Source organism: Ovis aries, chromosome 7 (assembly GCF_016772045.2).
Source record: "Ovis aries strain OAR_USU_Benz2616 breed Rambouillet chromosome 7, ARS-UI_Ramb_v3.0, whole genome shotgun sequence".
NCBI lineage: Eukaryota > Metazoa > Chordata > Mammalia > Artiodactyla > Bovidae > Ovis > Ovis aries.
Window position 1 is genome coordinate 7,837,531 of NC_056060.1, and position 14,919 is coordinate 7,852,449.

At 42.8% G+C, this 14,919-nt stretch overlaps 1 protein-coding gene across 1 annotated transcript in view; it reads left to right on the forward strand.

The window, feature by feature from the left end:
- IQGAP2 (IQ motif containing GTPase activating protein 2) overlaps positions 1-14,919 on the forward strand; it is a 307,827-nt gene that overhangs the window by 195,799 nt on the left and 97,109 nt on the right. The window contains exons 10-12 of the mRNA XM_012180670.5: positions 414-577; positions 3,183-3,343; positions 10,809-10,933. Of these exons, the coding sequence (XP_012036060.3) occupies positions 414-577; positions 3,183-3,343; positions 10,809-10,933 (450 nt within the window). The remainder of the gene's footprint in view (positions 1-413; positions 578-3,182; positions 3,344-10,808; positions 10,934-14,919) is intronic.

Consider the following 14,919-nt stretch of genomic DNA (forward strand, 5'->3'; position numbering starts at 1 on the left):
GAGCATTAAAGAGCAGTGCCTGTGGGATTCACATGGCCCAGTCCTAAATACCATAACAATGCCCGAGGTGTGAAATTCTCAGGAACAGAAGCCCTGTGAGGACTTCATGGGAGAAATGGTTCCAGTGCTGGTCCTGAAAGGAAGAATCTTGCAGGGAAGTCATGCTAGGCAGGAATGACCTTATAACTCTGGCTTTATCAGTGCTGAGGTTCTTTTAGGGACTAGCTCCAAGGATTAGACTATTTTCCAATTACAAGCTACCGTATCCAGCGCTTTGCTTACCATCCAAATGCAGCTTTTCAGAGTTCATGGAAGATGACTGCTTAGGCTCTAGCCCTCGGAGGTGTGGGCTGGTGGGGTCAGGCTGCAGTGGGAAAGGCACAGGTTCTGATGAAGTGTTACTCCGACCGCAGGGCTGGCTGCAGTGGACCACATCAACGCTGTTATTCGGGAGGGTGATCCTGAGAGCACGCTGCTTGCACTGCAGAGACCAGAGGCCCAGCTGCCCATTGTCTACCCCTTTGCGGCTGCGATGTATCAGAATGAACTTTTCAACCTCCAGAAGCAGAATGCCATGGTAAGTCAGAGGAGACTCGGTTACAGAGACGTTAATTCTGAGTCCTCGCAGCGAGGAGTGCTGCTGAGGAAAGGTGAGTGGGAGAGCAGTGTCCTCAGCTTGGCCCAGTCTCTGGTCTCGTTGGCTCCCCTGTGCCGATTCCACACCACCTTCCTCTCTAACTCCTGCCTTTCATCTCCTTAAAGAATCTGAGAGCATAGTTAGGACATGCAGTCAGGGCTCTACACAAATGCACACTGAAAACTAGTCATTCTTATTTTCCGTGTGATTTTTGAAAACCTTGGTATAATTTAATAACAGACTGAAATTTTTAAAAAATATCTAACTTTCTTGATTTAGATTTCCAGAAATTTGCAACCAAGAGCATTAGCACCATGGCTTTGATTTTTCTCAGTGTCTGCTCTTACTATGTTAATGGGATTAAGCAGTAAAATCATATAAGGTTACAGTAAATAAAAGCATAGGTACTAGTACAGGATTAACCTAAACAATGCAACAGAGTGAAAAAGACTAAAGGCAGTGCCAATAACTTAATGTATGAAAGAGCTAATATTTCAGAGCCTTGGGGACAGAAATGAAATCCTGAGAAGCATTTAACCATTTGGGAAAGAAAACATTACCTCACTACACACAATAGAATAAATTTCCAGTATGAAAGGTTATGTGTAAAAAATCATTTAAACATTAAAGTTCTGAAAAAACATGGAAGGACATTGGATCTTAAAATCAAAAACAGTAGTGCTCTCCCAAAAAACAAGAGGAGGAAAGCATAAAGCATAAACAGGCAACTCACAAATGTACAGGGATGTTTCACAGTATTATCTATAGTACTGAAAAAGGGAAACAAACCGTATGTTTAACTAGTAACAGACTGCACACCCTGCTATTAAATGGAAGAAATGAGGCTGAAATAGCATTATCCTGTTTTTTACAATCAGAAAAGGAAAATAGTTTAAAAAACCAAAGTCTCTGTAAATGTTTGCATGAATTAAAAATTAACGAAAGTGTGTGTCACAAGAGGCCTTGGGTAGTGAGGTTGGTTTCCTTATCCTTGCTTATTAAGACTTACAGTGCTTTATAAAGAGCTATTGCAGGATGAACTGTGCATACCACTTATATGTGAGTTTTTTTCAATAGTAAATACTATAGTACGATATGATACACAGTTGGCTGAATCCAAGGATGCAGAAACTAGGATACAGAAGGATGAGCATATGGAGGACCAACTTACATGGGGCAGAGGAGCCTGGTGGGCTACAGTCCACGGGGCCGCAAAGAGTCGGACATGACTTAGGGACTAAACAACAACAGTTATATGGCGATTTTGGATTGCATGGAGATTCAGTGCTCCTAACTCTGGTGTTGCTCAGTGTTCAACTCTGTTTTGTAATAAAAGAAAAATAAGTTATTTCTTTAAACTGCCTATAGGCTCTCTTGTTAATATTGTCCCTGTTTCTCTAACTCTGAGGCCTAATGCTGTATACACTCTAGCACATTCATCCGTTTCTTCTTTATTTGTCCTCATCTTTTTGGCTGTATACCACTTTAGGTATTTGTGGTGAATCTCAAATGATTCCATTCTGCTCTTTACTTGTAATTTGATACCTTCCTTCTATGTTAAACTCACAGTTAATGTAAGGTCTTTGGATAAAACTTACATGTTCCCTATAAAAACCCTTCTTTCCCATTTGCTTTGGAACATAAAATTGTGCTTTGTTAATCTAAAATTAATTCACTGTGAAATTTCCATGGAGAACCAGAAAGCTACAGTGCATTTTGGCATAAATATTATACATACAAAATATACAATATCCTAAATGTAAGGATAGATATCAGGGTTTTAAAAAATTTATTTTCATGCTTCCTCTATGTTCCTTCAATAGGATGGAAGAAATAACCCTTTTGAAGCTGGGCCAAGTCAGTATAAAATGGTTAAAAGGAAAAGAATGGTGAAAGGGGCTTTCTGTAACCTGAGATGTATTTTTTAAATAAACCTAATCCTTACCTGCTTTTCATTAAGATTTGCCTCACATTTCTTCAAATATCTAGACCCTAGAGTATGTTTAAAATTTCTACCCATTTATAAAAATGTGACTTAAACTAACTTTTTAAAAATTAAAATCAATATTGCTTAATGACTTTGATTTACTTTTCCAGGGTTATCATCTTTAGGTAAAATTCTCCCCTCTTTTCCTTACCCTTAGTTCAAACTTTAAGTCATTAGTTATACTAATGTCTTGCTTTGCACTTAGAGACAGTAACGATGTTATCCAACCGGTGGCTTAATTATTTGGTAAGACTAAGCCTGTTGGCAGCCAGTATAGCTGCAGGCAGGAGGAGGCTGCAGCCGTGCAGATGTTCATGGAGTCATAACCAAGGGTTGTAAGTAACTCAGTTCCCCAGACGAGCATCTAAGGAAAGTCTAGAAGCCACTGACCTGTTCTTAAAAGCCAATGAAAAATAGATGACCAGGCAGCCCTCTTCGTCCCGGGTTCTCACAATCTCTGACTTTTCTGTACTCTTTGAAGTGAACCTTCTGAACCCCCATCACATACATGGGGTGTGTGAATTTGGGGAGCTTATATTACCATATGTTTCCTAACAGAACTACTTGGCCCATGAGGAGCTCTTGATTGCGGTGGAAATGCTATCTGCTGTAGCTTTACTCAACCAGGCCTTGGAGAGCAACGATCTTGTGTCTGTGCAGAATCAACTTAGAAGCCCAACAATAGGCTTTAACAATCTGGACGAGACATACGTGGAACGGTAAGGGAACATTTTCCAAACTTCCTTTCAATGCAGAGATGTGTGTTTGGCAGACCTCACAGATGAACGATTTATTCCTTCCTGAAGAAAGCCATATAGCCATGCTTACTTTTTTTTTTTTTTTTTTTGCCATGCTCATTTTCTTAAAAGCTAGTCTACTTTGTTCTAAGAGTCCTTCAGATATTTGAATACTTCTTCCCAGTTTTCCTTTTAGAGGAACAGAGTCTAAGAAGGAGCATCCCGTGGCAGTTTCCTACTGCATATATTATTAGCAAAAATTGATAGGCTTAAGTAAAATAAATGTTGAATGCCTACCTTCCCTTGGGCTTCTTTAGAAAATAACAGAATGTGGAAGAGTTGGAAGCAGCCTTAATAATCGTCCAGACCGGTTTCTTAGTTTACTGGTGAGGAAACTGAATCTGGATTTGTGGACCCAAAGCTGGGCAATTGAGCTTCAAACCTCATTCTTCTGATGGTTAAACCAAAGGACTGCAGAGACCCCAGTGGCTCGTGACAGTGGGTAACAATCTCAACTTAGTGTCTTTTATTTCTTGTTCCTGAAATAAGCTACTTGATAGTATAGTTGATAGAATCAAAAACACTACAGCAGGTATAGAGAGAAAACCAAGGGCCAGAATCATCAGTCAGGTCAGTCACTCAGTCGTGTCCGACTCTTTGTGACCCCATGAACCGCAGCACGCCAGGCTTCCCTGTCCATCACCAACTCCCGGAGCTCACTCAAATTCATGTCCATCGAGTCAGTGATGCCGTCCAACCATCTCATCCTCTGTCGTCCCCTTCTCCTCCCACCTTCAGTCTTTCCCAGCATCAGGATCTTTTCCAATGAGTCAGTTCTTTGCATCGGATGGCCAGAGGATTGGAGCTTCAGCTTCAGCATCAGTCCTTCCAATGAATATCCAGGACTGATTTCCTTTTGACCTCCCTGCAGTCCAAGGGCCAGAATAAAGAGCCCAATTAGAAAGAGAAGTCGCTCAGTCGTGTCTGACTCTTTGCAACCCCATGGACTGTAGCCTGCCAGGCTCCTTCTTCCATGGGATTCTCCGGGCAAGAACACTGGAGTGGGTTGCCATTTCCTTCTCCAGTGGATCATCCCGACCCAGGGATCGAACCCAGGTCTCCCATAGTGCAGGCAGATTCTTTACCAGCCGCGCTACCAGGGAAGCCCTCATTTTACTAATAAGTGAGCAGCTATGGATGATCAAGGGCTCAGACTCTCTTCAAGCAGCTTCCTTTGCTTAAGCAAAAGGGACCGAGGGAAAGGAACACTCTCATACAGAGGTGGATGTCACCAGAGTGAACCCTGCCATTCTGGATGTGAGGCCAATTAGAGGTTAAGACAAAAGCCCAAGTTAAAACGAGTGGATTTCCATCTTGGATTCTTGTGACCACCAGGGGGAGATGTCTGCATAGATCTCGACAAAAGCACTTACTGGTTCTGGAACTGCTGAAGTAGGTAATTCTCTTGAGTGATGTACAGTCGTACAGGAGAGAGAAAGACTTGCTAGATTTTTTTAAAATGGTATTTGACCACTTGTCCGTGTAGAGAATGGCCCCAAAGTAGCAGAACAGCCTCCAGGGAAGCCCTAGTAGAACAGTGGCCTTTCCTTGTTCTCGGTCATCTTGGAAAAACTGATGTTCTTATGCAACTTAATTTGACAACTTGGTTTCTTTCTCTTTTTTAGTGAAAGTGAAGTCGCTCAGTCATGTCCGACTCTTTGTGACCCCATAAACTGTCTAGCATAGGCTAGCACACTCCTCCATCTATGGGATTTTCCAGGCAAGGGTACTGGCGTATAAAATGGTGTATACCATTTATACTCCAGTATATAAAGGGTTACCATTTCCTTCTCCACGACTTGGTTTCTATAACTCCTTAAAGTCTATTTCCAAGGTAATTTATTTTAACCTCTGCTGTTTATGTTAGTGGCGCCATCCTCTCCTCCAAGCTTAGACACCTCCAGTTAACATGAATTTTTCTCTGCCTTTGTGAGACACCCTGGAGCTATGCGTAGCCTGCTCACTTCTTCCCAGACAGTGGCCAGTGTGTGTGCACCGTACCTCTGCATAACGTTTCCATTTCCCAGTGACCACTTCGTTTAGACATTTCACTTTTGCTTTTGAAATGACCTCCAAACTGGTCTTGCTCTGTCTTTGCCATCCTCATTCATTCTTTTCTAACTAGGCTTTTCTGCTTTCTCAGTGTTAGAGAAGGCAGAGTTGGTCTCTTCCTTATGAAGCCTAATGGTCTAACAGGACTTGTTGATGAGATCGTTTTCAAGACACAGAGCATCCCTGCCACCTCCCTCTAAATGACAGTACCCCCTCCCTCCAGATCACCCACTTTGATTATTAAATATCCTCTCTTCCTCTATCTCAATTTATAAATAACCCATTAAGGAAATGGACCCACACCCCATTTGAGAACCACTTTTATACCTGTGATTTTCAACTGGGGGCACGAATAGGCTTTAGAGTGCAAATATTCTGTATGAAAGACTTTTAAAATTTTATTTTAAAATAAAATCACAAATTTTAGCGCTTGCCAGGTCACCTGGATGACCCAATACCAACAGGAGTTTTTTGAGCCCCTTTGGTTCTTATATGGATTGTGGCGTTGGTCCCAAGCGGCTCTCCCGCAGCCTCATTTCAGTTTCCATGCTAGCTTTTAACCAGGTTCTTGGAAGCCCAAGTGGGCGGGTTTTCAACTTGAAGAAACACTATAGCTCTCCCTTATGGTCTTACAGCTTCTTCGTAGTACACGGGTGCTGCACAGGGCCACCTGGCTGAATTCTTACAAGGTCGCTACCCATTTACCACGGCTTCTGCCCTTGGGACTCTGTTTTCCCAGAAAGGTTCTTTTGCCCGACTCTCACAAGAGTGATGCAGGGTTGGCATTGGCTCTGGGCATACAGTGTTTCCAGATTGTTCTAAAATGTCCTTACGTTTATCATGCGCTCCCTACAATTGTCCTCTGTTCTCATCTGCATTACCCTCAACGTGGTGTTCTGCTCTTAGCTCTAGCTATAGTCCTCCTTGCATTTTGCACTTCAGCCAAGCTGGATCCGGACACACTCTGTTCTTTCTGGTTTATCTGCTCGTAAGCATACTTGTCTCACCACTAGGAACACAGTGCCTGTCACCCATCTCCAGCTAGCACAGCCCTGGAGCTCCCAAGCCATCCCTGCCAGGGATGATGCTTCTGTGAACTAGTCCCATGCTTCTCCCACCCCAGCCAATGTCATCTCTTCTGAGAACTAACATGATGTGGTTAAAGGAACATAGCCTTGGAGCCAAAAATAATCTGTGTGACTCTTCCTAGCCAAGCCCCTTTCTCTTCATCCGTAAAGCAGAGAAACACACACACAATGAAAGCACCTGCTCTGCATTTGCAGAGCCCCTATGAGCCTGTCCCAAGCCAGGTGCTCCATCGCTAAGGGTTTCTGTCTACTCCTTCCTTGGAACTCCGTTACTTCCACTCTTATGTACAACCTCTAATTTTATGACTTTTCCCATGCTCTGCTCTTATACCCTATTTGAGCTTTTTTCCATCTTCTATAAAGAGCTGAAAGGCTTCCCAGGTGGCACAAGTGTTCTTGCCTGGAAAACTCCATGGACCGAGGAACCTGGTGAGCTACAGTTCATGGGATCGCAGAGAGTCAGACACAAATGAAGCGACTTAGCACAATGGGCTGAAAGCTCCTTGACATAATGGCTGCATCTCGTCCCTTCCAATCTCCCTATAGTGCCTGCCACAGGTTTTGTACATAGTTTGTACTTGATAAGCGTCTGTTGAGTGAAGCTGACATTTTGGTCTTCTTCAAAGCTCCCCAAGTGTGTTAGAAAGGTAATCTTTCTAGTCTAACCATAGCAGACACCAAAGGGAACTCTCAGAAATGTGGGGAGGGAAAAGACAGACCTGTTGGGTAAACTACAACAGTATCAAAAGTTGATATCTTTAGTGCTGGAGACTAATACTCATATGGAAAGCCTGTGGAGCTCTGTTGTATTAGTCATCGTATTTTTTCCTTTTGCTAGTATTTGCTCATTTACAAGGAAATGGTGGGTGAGTGTGGATTTTATTTTTTTTCCTTCAGTTCATCCTTAAGCTTCTCCATTTTATTCCCACTGGGTCATCATTTAGATGTCAGATATATGAAATGCCTGAAAGGATTTTGCACTTTCTTTTAGAATGGTCCCCATCTATAATGGATACTAGTGAGTGCAAGTTACTGTTTATCCATTGTCATCGTGATCAGTGTTGTTTGTTATATATTGCTACTCATAAGTGGTTCCCTGGTGGCTCAGATGATAAAGAATCTGCCTGCAATGAAAGAGACCCAGATCAATCCCTGGATTGGAAAGATCTCCTGGAAAAGTATCCAGGGTATCCAAATTGTGGACGGCGAGGCGAGAGAGATATATAGATACAGAGAGAGATTAGGAAAGAATTTGCAGTTAAGAGAATAGAGGAGAGAAAAGAGGCTGATATTCCTTGGTTTATGGAGAAAGCCAATAAAGCCTCAGACACGAGACTTACACTGTTCATGTAGGCCGCAGGTGCCCTCTCGAATAGCAGAAGTTGCCCCCACCTTAGGCACCTTCTCGAGTGGGTCTTAGAAGCCCAGGCAGGAAAGTGAACTCAGAGGACCCCTGTGCTCCAGGGAATTAGCCTGAAAAAAAAGATAAAGAGAGAAAGAAGGTACGACATGGGGAGGCCAAGCTTGTGCAAGACCCGTAACCTTATTTTCAAAAGGAGCTTATATACCCTAAGTTTTACATAATGGAAGATGCAGAGTCAAGCAAGGGCAGCAGTCCTGACCCTTACTGATACCAGGCTTTCTTTCTTTCTGCATACAAAATGTCTCAGGTGATTTACATTATCTTCTGGCCAGGAGGCCTGTTAACATTTTATGGCTTTTTTCCTTGATAAATGTTAATCAACCAAAAACTCATTTTCCCTTGAAGTGTTTTTTCTTTAATCTGCATCACCCTCAAAATACTAAATAAAGTTACATTCCTATAGCACAAAGGTGCAGTGGGTTATAACAAAGAAAGTGCTTAACTCAAAGATCTAATGTTGCTAATGCCAGGGCTACTACCTGTTTTTTCTATATACCAACTATATCAACAAATAAAAGATATGAAAACTTGGCAGCAAGTATTGGCTCAACAATGAAACCCTTAACCAGTTCTATTCTAATGATTTTTAACTCCGAAAGGCTCTACATTCCTAGAATATTTTAAGCTTCCTGTGCCTCTCCCAGTTGGGAGGCTATAAACAATCACATGCGTAGTTGAAAAAGTCCGGATAAACCTGACAGGCAAATTAGAAAGCTATCAGAGGGGTTTGAATTGAAACACTCCAATTACATGCCCAGGAGACTTATAAACTAGAGCTCTAAGTTAATTTTCTTCAGAGAAAGGTGGTCGGGGACAGTACCCCATTGGTAACAGATGAGTTGGTGAAAAATAGCAGGACAGGCAGATTCTGGTTTTGGGGTAGATGCTCAAGCAGGTCCAGGGGGTCCCTCAAGTCCTGACTCACCTTTGCCTGTCAGGCCTCTTCCTCATGACCTTTGTCATGGGTGGGATCTCCCGTGCTGGCTCCCAGCAGAAAAGGAAATGGCAACCCACTGCAGTACTCTTGCCTGGAAAACCCCATGGACAGAGGAGCCTGGTAGGCTGCAGTCCATGGGGTCGCTAGGAGTCGGATACGACTGAACAACTTCACTTTCACTTTTCACTTGTATGCACTGGAGAAGGAAATGGCAACCCACTCCAGTGTTCTTGACTGGAGAATCCCAGGGACGGGGGAGCCTGGTGGGCTGCCGTCTGTGGGGTCACACAGAGTCAGACACGACTGAAGCAACTTAGCAGCAGCAGCATTAGCAATGAAAGAGACCCAGATCAATCCCTGGATTGGGAAGGTCCTCTGGAAAAGGAAATGGCAACCCATTGCAGTATTCTTGCCTGGAGGATCCCCATGGACAGAGGAGCCTGGTGGGCTACAGTCCATAGGGTCGCAAAGAGTCAAACATGACTGAAGTGACTTAGCATGCATGCAAGTGTAGAAAAGTATTTTCTTAGGTTTATAACTCTTGCTAAGGTGAGAATCTCACACAGGACCTCGAGACACTTTCAAGGCTGTGTTTGGTAATGCCTTGTTCAGACACAGAAAATGAGTCCTCCCCACCACTTCCTATTCTGAATGATATTTTTCTCTTTCAAGCTACACCCAATGGAAGACATCTCAGTGTCACCTTGGAGTGTGCAGAACTTTGAGAAAACCTGTCACAATGAGAAAACAGTTATAGATTCAATGTAGTGTTACTTCTTTGAACCTCTGCTAGAAATCTGTTGGTTCTATTCAGAAGTCAAATTGCAAAGTGAATCAGTATACACATAGAGGATTGAGCTTCACTTCTTTGGTATAAAGATGCACAAGCAAATTAAACTATTGGGTTTCTACACTTTGGCCTGGAATAACTTACTCATGTTAGCTTATGGTTGTAACACTGTTTCTATAATTTCAAATGGGAAAACGGATGACTAAGAAACGGGAGTCTCTTAGTAATATGTCAAGATGAAGTATCGGATTATCTTTTTACCCAAAATTTCTCAAGACAAGAAAAATAATCAGCGCATCAACCAAGTTCTGTTTTCCAGAAGGTGAGGAGGGTCAGGGGTCTGATTGAGGTGTAAGAGTGGGATGACAGGGAGCAGACACAGGAGCGAGGTAGTAGCTGTGTGAAGCCTGAGGAATGGACAGGTGAAGAGGAATTCCAGGACATTCTAGTTCAACTCACGCACCACCTTGTCAAGAAAACAGGCAGTGAAGGTGCACGATCTTCACCAAGGTTTCTGGAACTGCAGTTGCATTTTACTTGATTTGTCACTGGGTATATGGATTAGGCCACAAGGTAACCCAGCTATGTTAGGGTCACAGTAAAAAAAAAAAAAAAAAAAGGGTGGCGGGGGCTCCCTAGGCTTGGATTTGGCCAAGGAAGGAGAGAAAAAAAAAAGGACCCTTGATGGAAAGACTAGAAGCCATGGTAATTCTGAATTTTACATCATAGTAGTCATCTGGAGTCTGAGCAGAACCAAGACATACAAAGGGAAGGAAAAATAGTTACAAAAAAAAAAAAAAACCCTAGTAACTTCACAAAGTTAAGGATGTTGAGGTTTCTTTGCTTGAGATAAATACACGATTGGAATTTGAGGAGCTCTTTATTAAAAAACATTTGTGCCTAGAAGTATTTGAAGGACAGAAACAGCATTATTAGTCTAAGTGAGCTTGGTGTATGTTGACAGTTTTACTTGCCTTTCTAATCTTTGTCTAACTTCATAGCATCACATTGGGCCACGTGTGTCAAACTTAAGATGCATAACATGAACAAAGAATGAACCTCTCTGATAGGTGTCATGCTTGTTTTTTCTTCTACAGTTACGCAAATGCACTTCTCTCCATTAAACTGGAAGCCTTATCCCAAGGGCAAGATAGCTTAAGCTGGAATGAAATTCAGAATTGTATCGATATGGTTAATGTCGAAATTCAAGAAGAGAATGACCGTAAGTATGGAAGAGTTTCCTTCCCTAGTTATGGTGGGAGAGTGAGGTAGCTGGACAGCACAGACCTCTAGATCAGGGCTGCCAATCTTTTGCTTATGGAGCCCTATGAGAAAACATTCTTCTTACAGGTACATATGTATTTATATATAAATGTTACCTCTGTACTACTATCCCAATGTGTTATAAACATTACAAAGTGAACATAAGACAGATAAGAATAGAGTAGAATACATAGATACGAGTCCTAACTTTTAAAATTTCCTGGTACTTGAGCTTCCCTGATGGCTCAGCAGGTAAAGAATCGGCCTGCAATGCAGAAAAGCCGCAGGTTTGATCCCTGGGTCAGGAAAATCCCCTGGAGAAGGAAATGGCAGCCCACTCCAGTACTCTTGTCTGGAAAACCCCAAGGACAGAGGAGCCTGGTGGGCTACAATCTGAAGGGTTGCAAAGAGTTGGACATGCCTGAGCGACTAAGCACACACGCTTGAAAAATGACTACTCTAAAGAACTCAGTTTTCTAAGCACTCAGCTTTATTTTGACCTTTCATTTGGGTCTGATTCTGAAATATGACACATATTTGGAGAAGGCAATGGCACCCCACTCCAGTTCTCTTGCCTGGAAAATCCCATGGATGGAGGAGCCGGGTAGGCTACAGTCCATGGGGTCGCACAGAGTCAGACACAACTGAGCGACTTCACTTTCACTTTTCACTTTCATGCATTGGAGAAGGAAATGGCAACCCCCTCCAGTGTTCTTGCCTGGAGAATCCCAGGGACGGGGGAGCCTGGTGGGCTGCCATCTATGGGGTCGCACAGAGTCGGACACGACTGAAGCGACTTAGCAGCAGCAGCAGCATGACACATATTCCTGCTCTGAGAAGAAATTACAGCACAGTCTAACTATTGTTTATGATCTCAAATCATGGTGATTTGCTGTGTTTCTAGAACTTAGGAGCTCTCAGAATGTTTTGTCCTAGTTTATTTTCGTAAGGTTTTACAACCTAAATGTCTCCATCAGCAGATGAATGTATGAAGATGTAGTGTCTGTGTGTGTGTGCGTCTGTCTGTCTGTCTGTGTGACAGAATACTATTCAGCCATAAAAAAGAATAAAATTTTGCCATTTGCAACCATATGGATGGACTAGAAGAGTATTATGCTAACTGAAATGTCATACAGAGAAAGGCAAATACTGTATGAGATCACTAATATGTGGAATCCAAATAATATAACAAACTAGTGGATGTGATGAAAAAGAGGCAGATTCACAGATCTCCATCTGTGGAACAGACTAGTGGTTACCAGTGGGGAGAGGGAAGGTGGGAGGGGCAAGTGGGAAGTGCAAACTATTGGGTGTAAGATAGGCTTTAGAATGTACTTACAACACGGGAAATAAAGCCAATATTGTGTAATACCTGTAAATGAAAAGGAACGTTTAAAAATTGCATTAAAAAGATTAAAATGCTTAAGCTCTATGCTTACTCTTTATAAACATCACAGAAGTTTACAATGTTTTGTTCTAGTTTGTTTTGGTTAAGTTCTGAAGATCTGGTCTTCTAATACTGTATCTCATTTGGTTATACTACAGTCACTGAAGATAAAACATTTGACTTCGTTCATTGCATTTGCAGAGCTTTCTTCGCTTTCTTTATGACTTCTATGAGCCCTGTGCCCAGTATCAAGGCCAGGTTTACTTTTTGGCTAAACAACTTCTCACTCTAGACCTCTCATAGAAAGCAGGGTCCAAGGGCACTGCTTGGACGTGGTGTACTTTAGATGCCACTGTTAGACTGATTGCTGAACTTTTTTTCGTTTTGTCCTTTTCAAGAGTTGTCTACAGATCTGTTTCCCCTTTTGTGACAGCAGGACTTTCTGCTGCCTCTCTGCGTTTGGGGATCCCTGCCATCAGATAGCTGACTCTCCACTCGGCTCTTTTCTGGCCTGTTGGCTGGGGAGCTGGTATCAGTGGGGACTCGGCGTGTGGGGCATGACACTGGTGTGTGTGTCGTGTTGCAAAGCTCAGGCCCCCAGCCTCCTGCCTTCCTCCTTGGCCCCTAGCTCCACACTTGCAGGGTGAAGCCATGGTTTGGGTGCTTTGGCTAAGGCCATTCAAATGTTGGCAAAGCACAAAATTATGTTGCATCTTTGTTTTCTAACATTTTCCTTATTCTTTGTGACAGTATGTGCAATCCAAGTTTGCTTTGGTGATTTCTGTATGTCCTGTTAATACAAGTGAAGGTGTATCAATTCCCAGTGCTGCCTGAATGTAGTTTTATTCTCATTCTTGACACTGACAAGGGGGAGGAGGGACCTGCCATTTTTTGTCCCAGATTATCAGATAGAGCCTTTGCTTTTACCAGGAAAAGAGAAACTGTAACATGTATATAACTTTAAAAGAAAGTGGTCTTTTGTAGGTGAATTGGGCAGGTGGCAGGAGCAGGGGGGCATACCACACAGCTTGTGGGATCTTAGTTCTTCAATCAAGGATTTAACCTGCGCCCTCAGCAATGAACACGGAGTCCTGACCTCTGGACCGCCAGTGATTTCCTTGTAGGTGGATACTTCTTTGGTGTGGTTTTTTTTTTTTTTTTGGTTGCACTGGGTCTTTGTTGCTGCATGCAGGCTTTCTCTAGTTGTGGTGAGCAGGGGCTACTCTTCCTTGTGGTGCCCGGGTTTCTCATTGAGAAAGCTTCTCTTGTTGCGGAGCACAGACTCTAGGTGTCTGGGCTTGGTAGTTGGGGCATTCAGTTTACTTCCTCACCGCACGTAGAATCTTCCTGGGCCAAGGATCAAACCTGTGTCCCCTGAATTTTCAGGTGGATTCTTATCCACTGTACTAGCAGGGAAGTCCTAGATGAATACTTTTAAGCAAAATTTCTTTAGATTTGTGTGGCATTTATCTAAGTAGCTGTACTATAATGGTATTCTCCACGAGACATATCATTCAGCAATTATCACATTTCTTTTAGCCATCTCAGTTCAGTTCAGTCGCTCAGTTGTGTCCGACTCTTTGCGACCCCATCAACTGCAGCATGCCAGGCCTCCCTGTCCATGACCAACTCCCGGAGTCCACCCAAACCCATGTCCATTGAGTCGGTGATGCCATCCAACCATCTCATCCTCTGATGTCCCCTTCTCCTCATGCCCTCGATCATTCCCAGCATCAGAGTGTTTTCAAATGAGTCAGCTCTTCGCATCAGGTGGCCAAAGCATTGGAGTTTCAGCTTCAACATCAGTCCTTCCAATGAACACCCAGGACTCATCTCCTTTAGGATGGACTGGTTGGATCTCCTTGCAGTCCAAGGGACTCTCAACAGTCTTCTCCCACACCACAGTTCAAAAGCATCAATTCTTCAGCGCTCAGCTTTCTTTATAGTCCAACTCTCATATCCATACATGACTACTGGAAAAACCATAGCCTTGACTAGATGGACCTTTGTTGACAAAGTAATGTCTCTGCTTTTGAATATGCTATCTAGGTTGGTCATAACTTTCCTTCCAAGGAGCAAATGTCTTTTAATTTCATGGCTGCAATCACGATCCACAGTGATTTTGGAGCCCAGAAAAATAAAATCAGCCATTGTTTCCACTGTTTCCCCATCTATTTGCCATGAAGTGATAAGACCAGATGCCATGATCTTAGTTTAGCCATGTAGAGACTAATATTTCCTTTCTAGGGGACTTAATATAAAAGATTTAATTTCTCTCTGTTTTGGTTTGTCATTTTGTCAAAATGGAATATCTTTGCTTAAAGTTCTTGAAATATTGGGAGAAGGAAATGGCAACCCACTCCATTGTTCTTGCCTGGAGAGTCCCATGGACATGGGAGCCTGATGGGCTACGGTCCATGGGGTTGCAAAATCAGACACGACTTAGCCCACTTGAAATATTGAGTTGGATATCATCTGTTTAGGTGATTGCTTTAAAAACTGAATTAAATATACTGTTGCCAGGCCTGAATTGCATAATATAGAAATTAAATCATCTG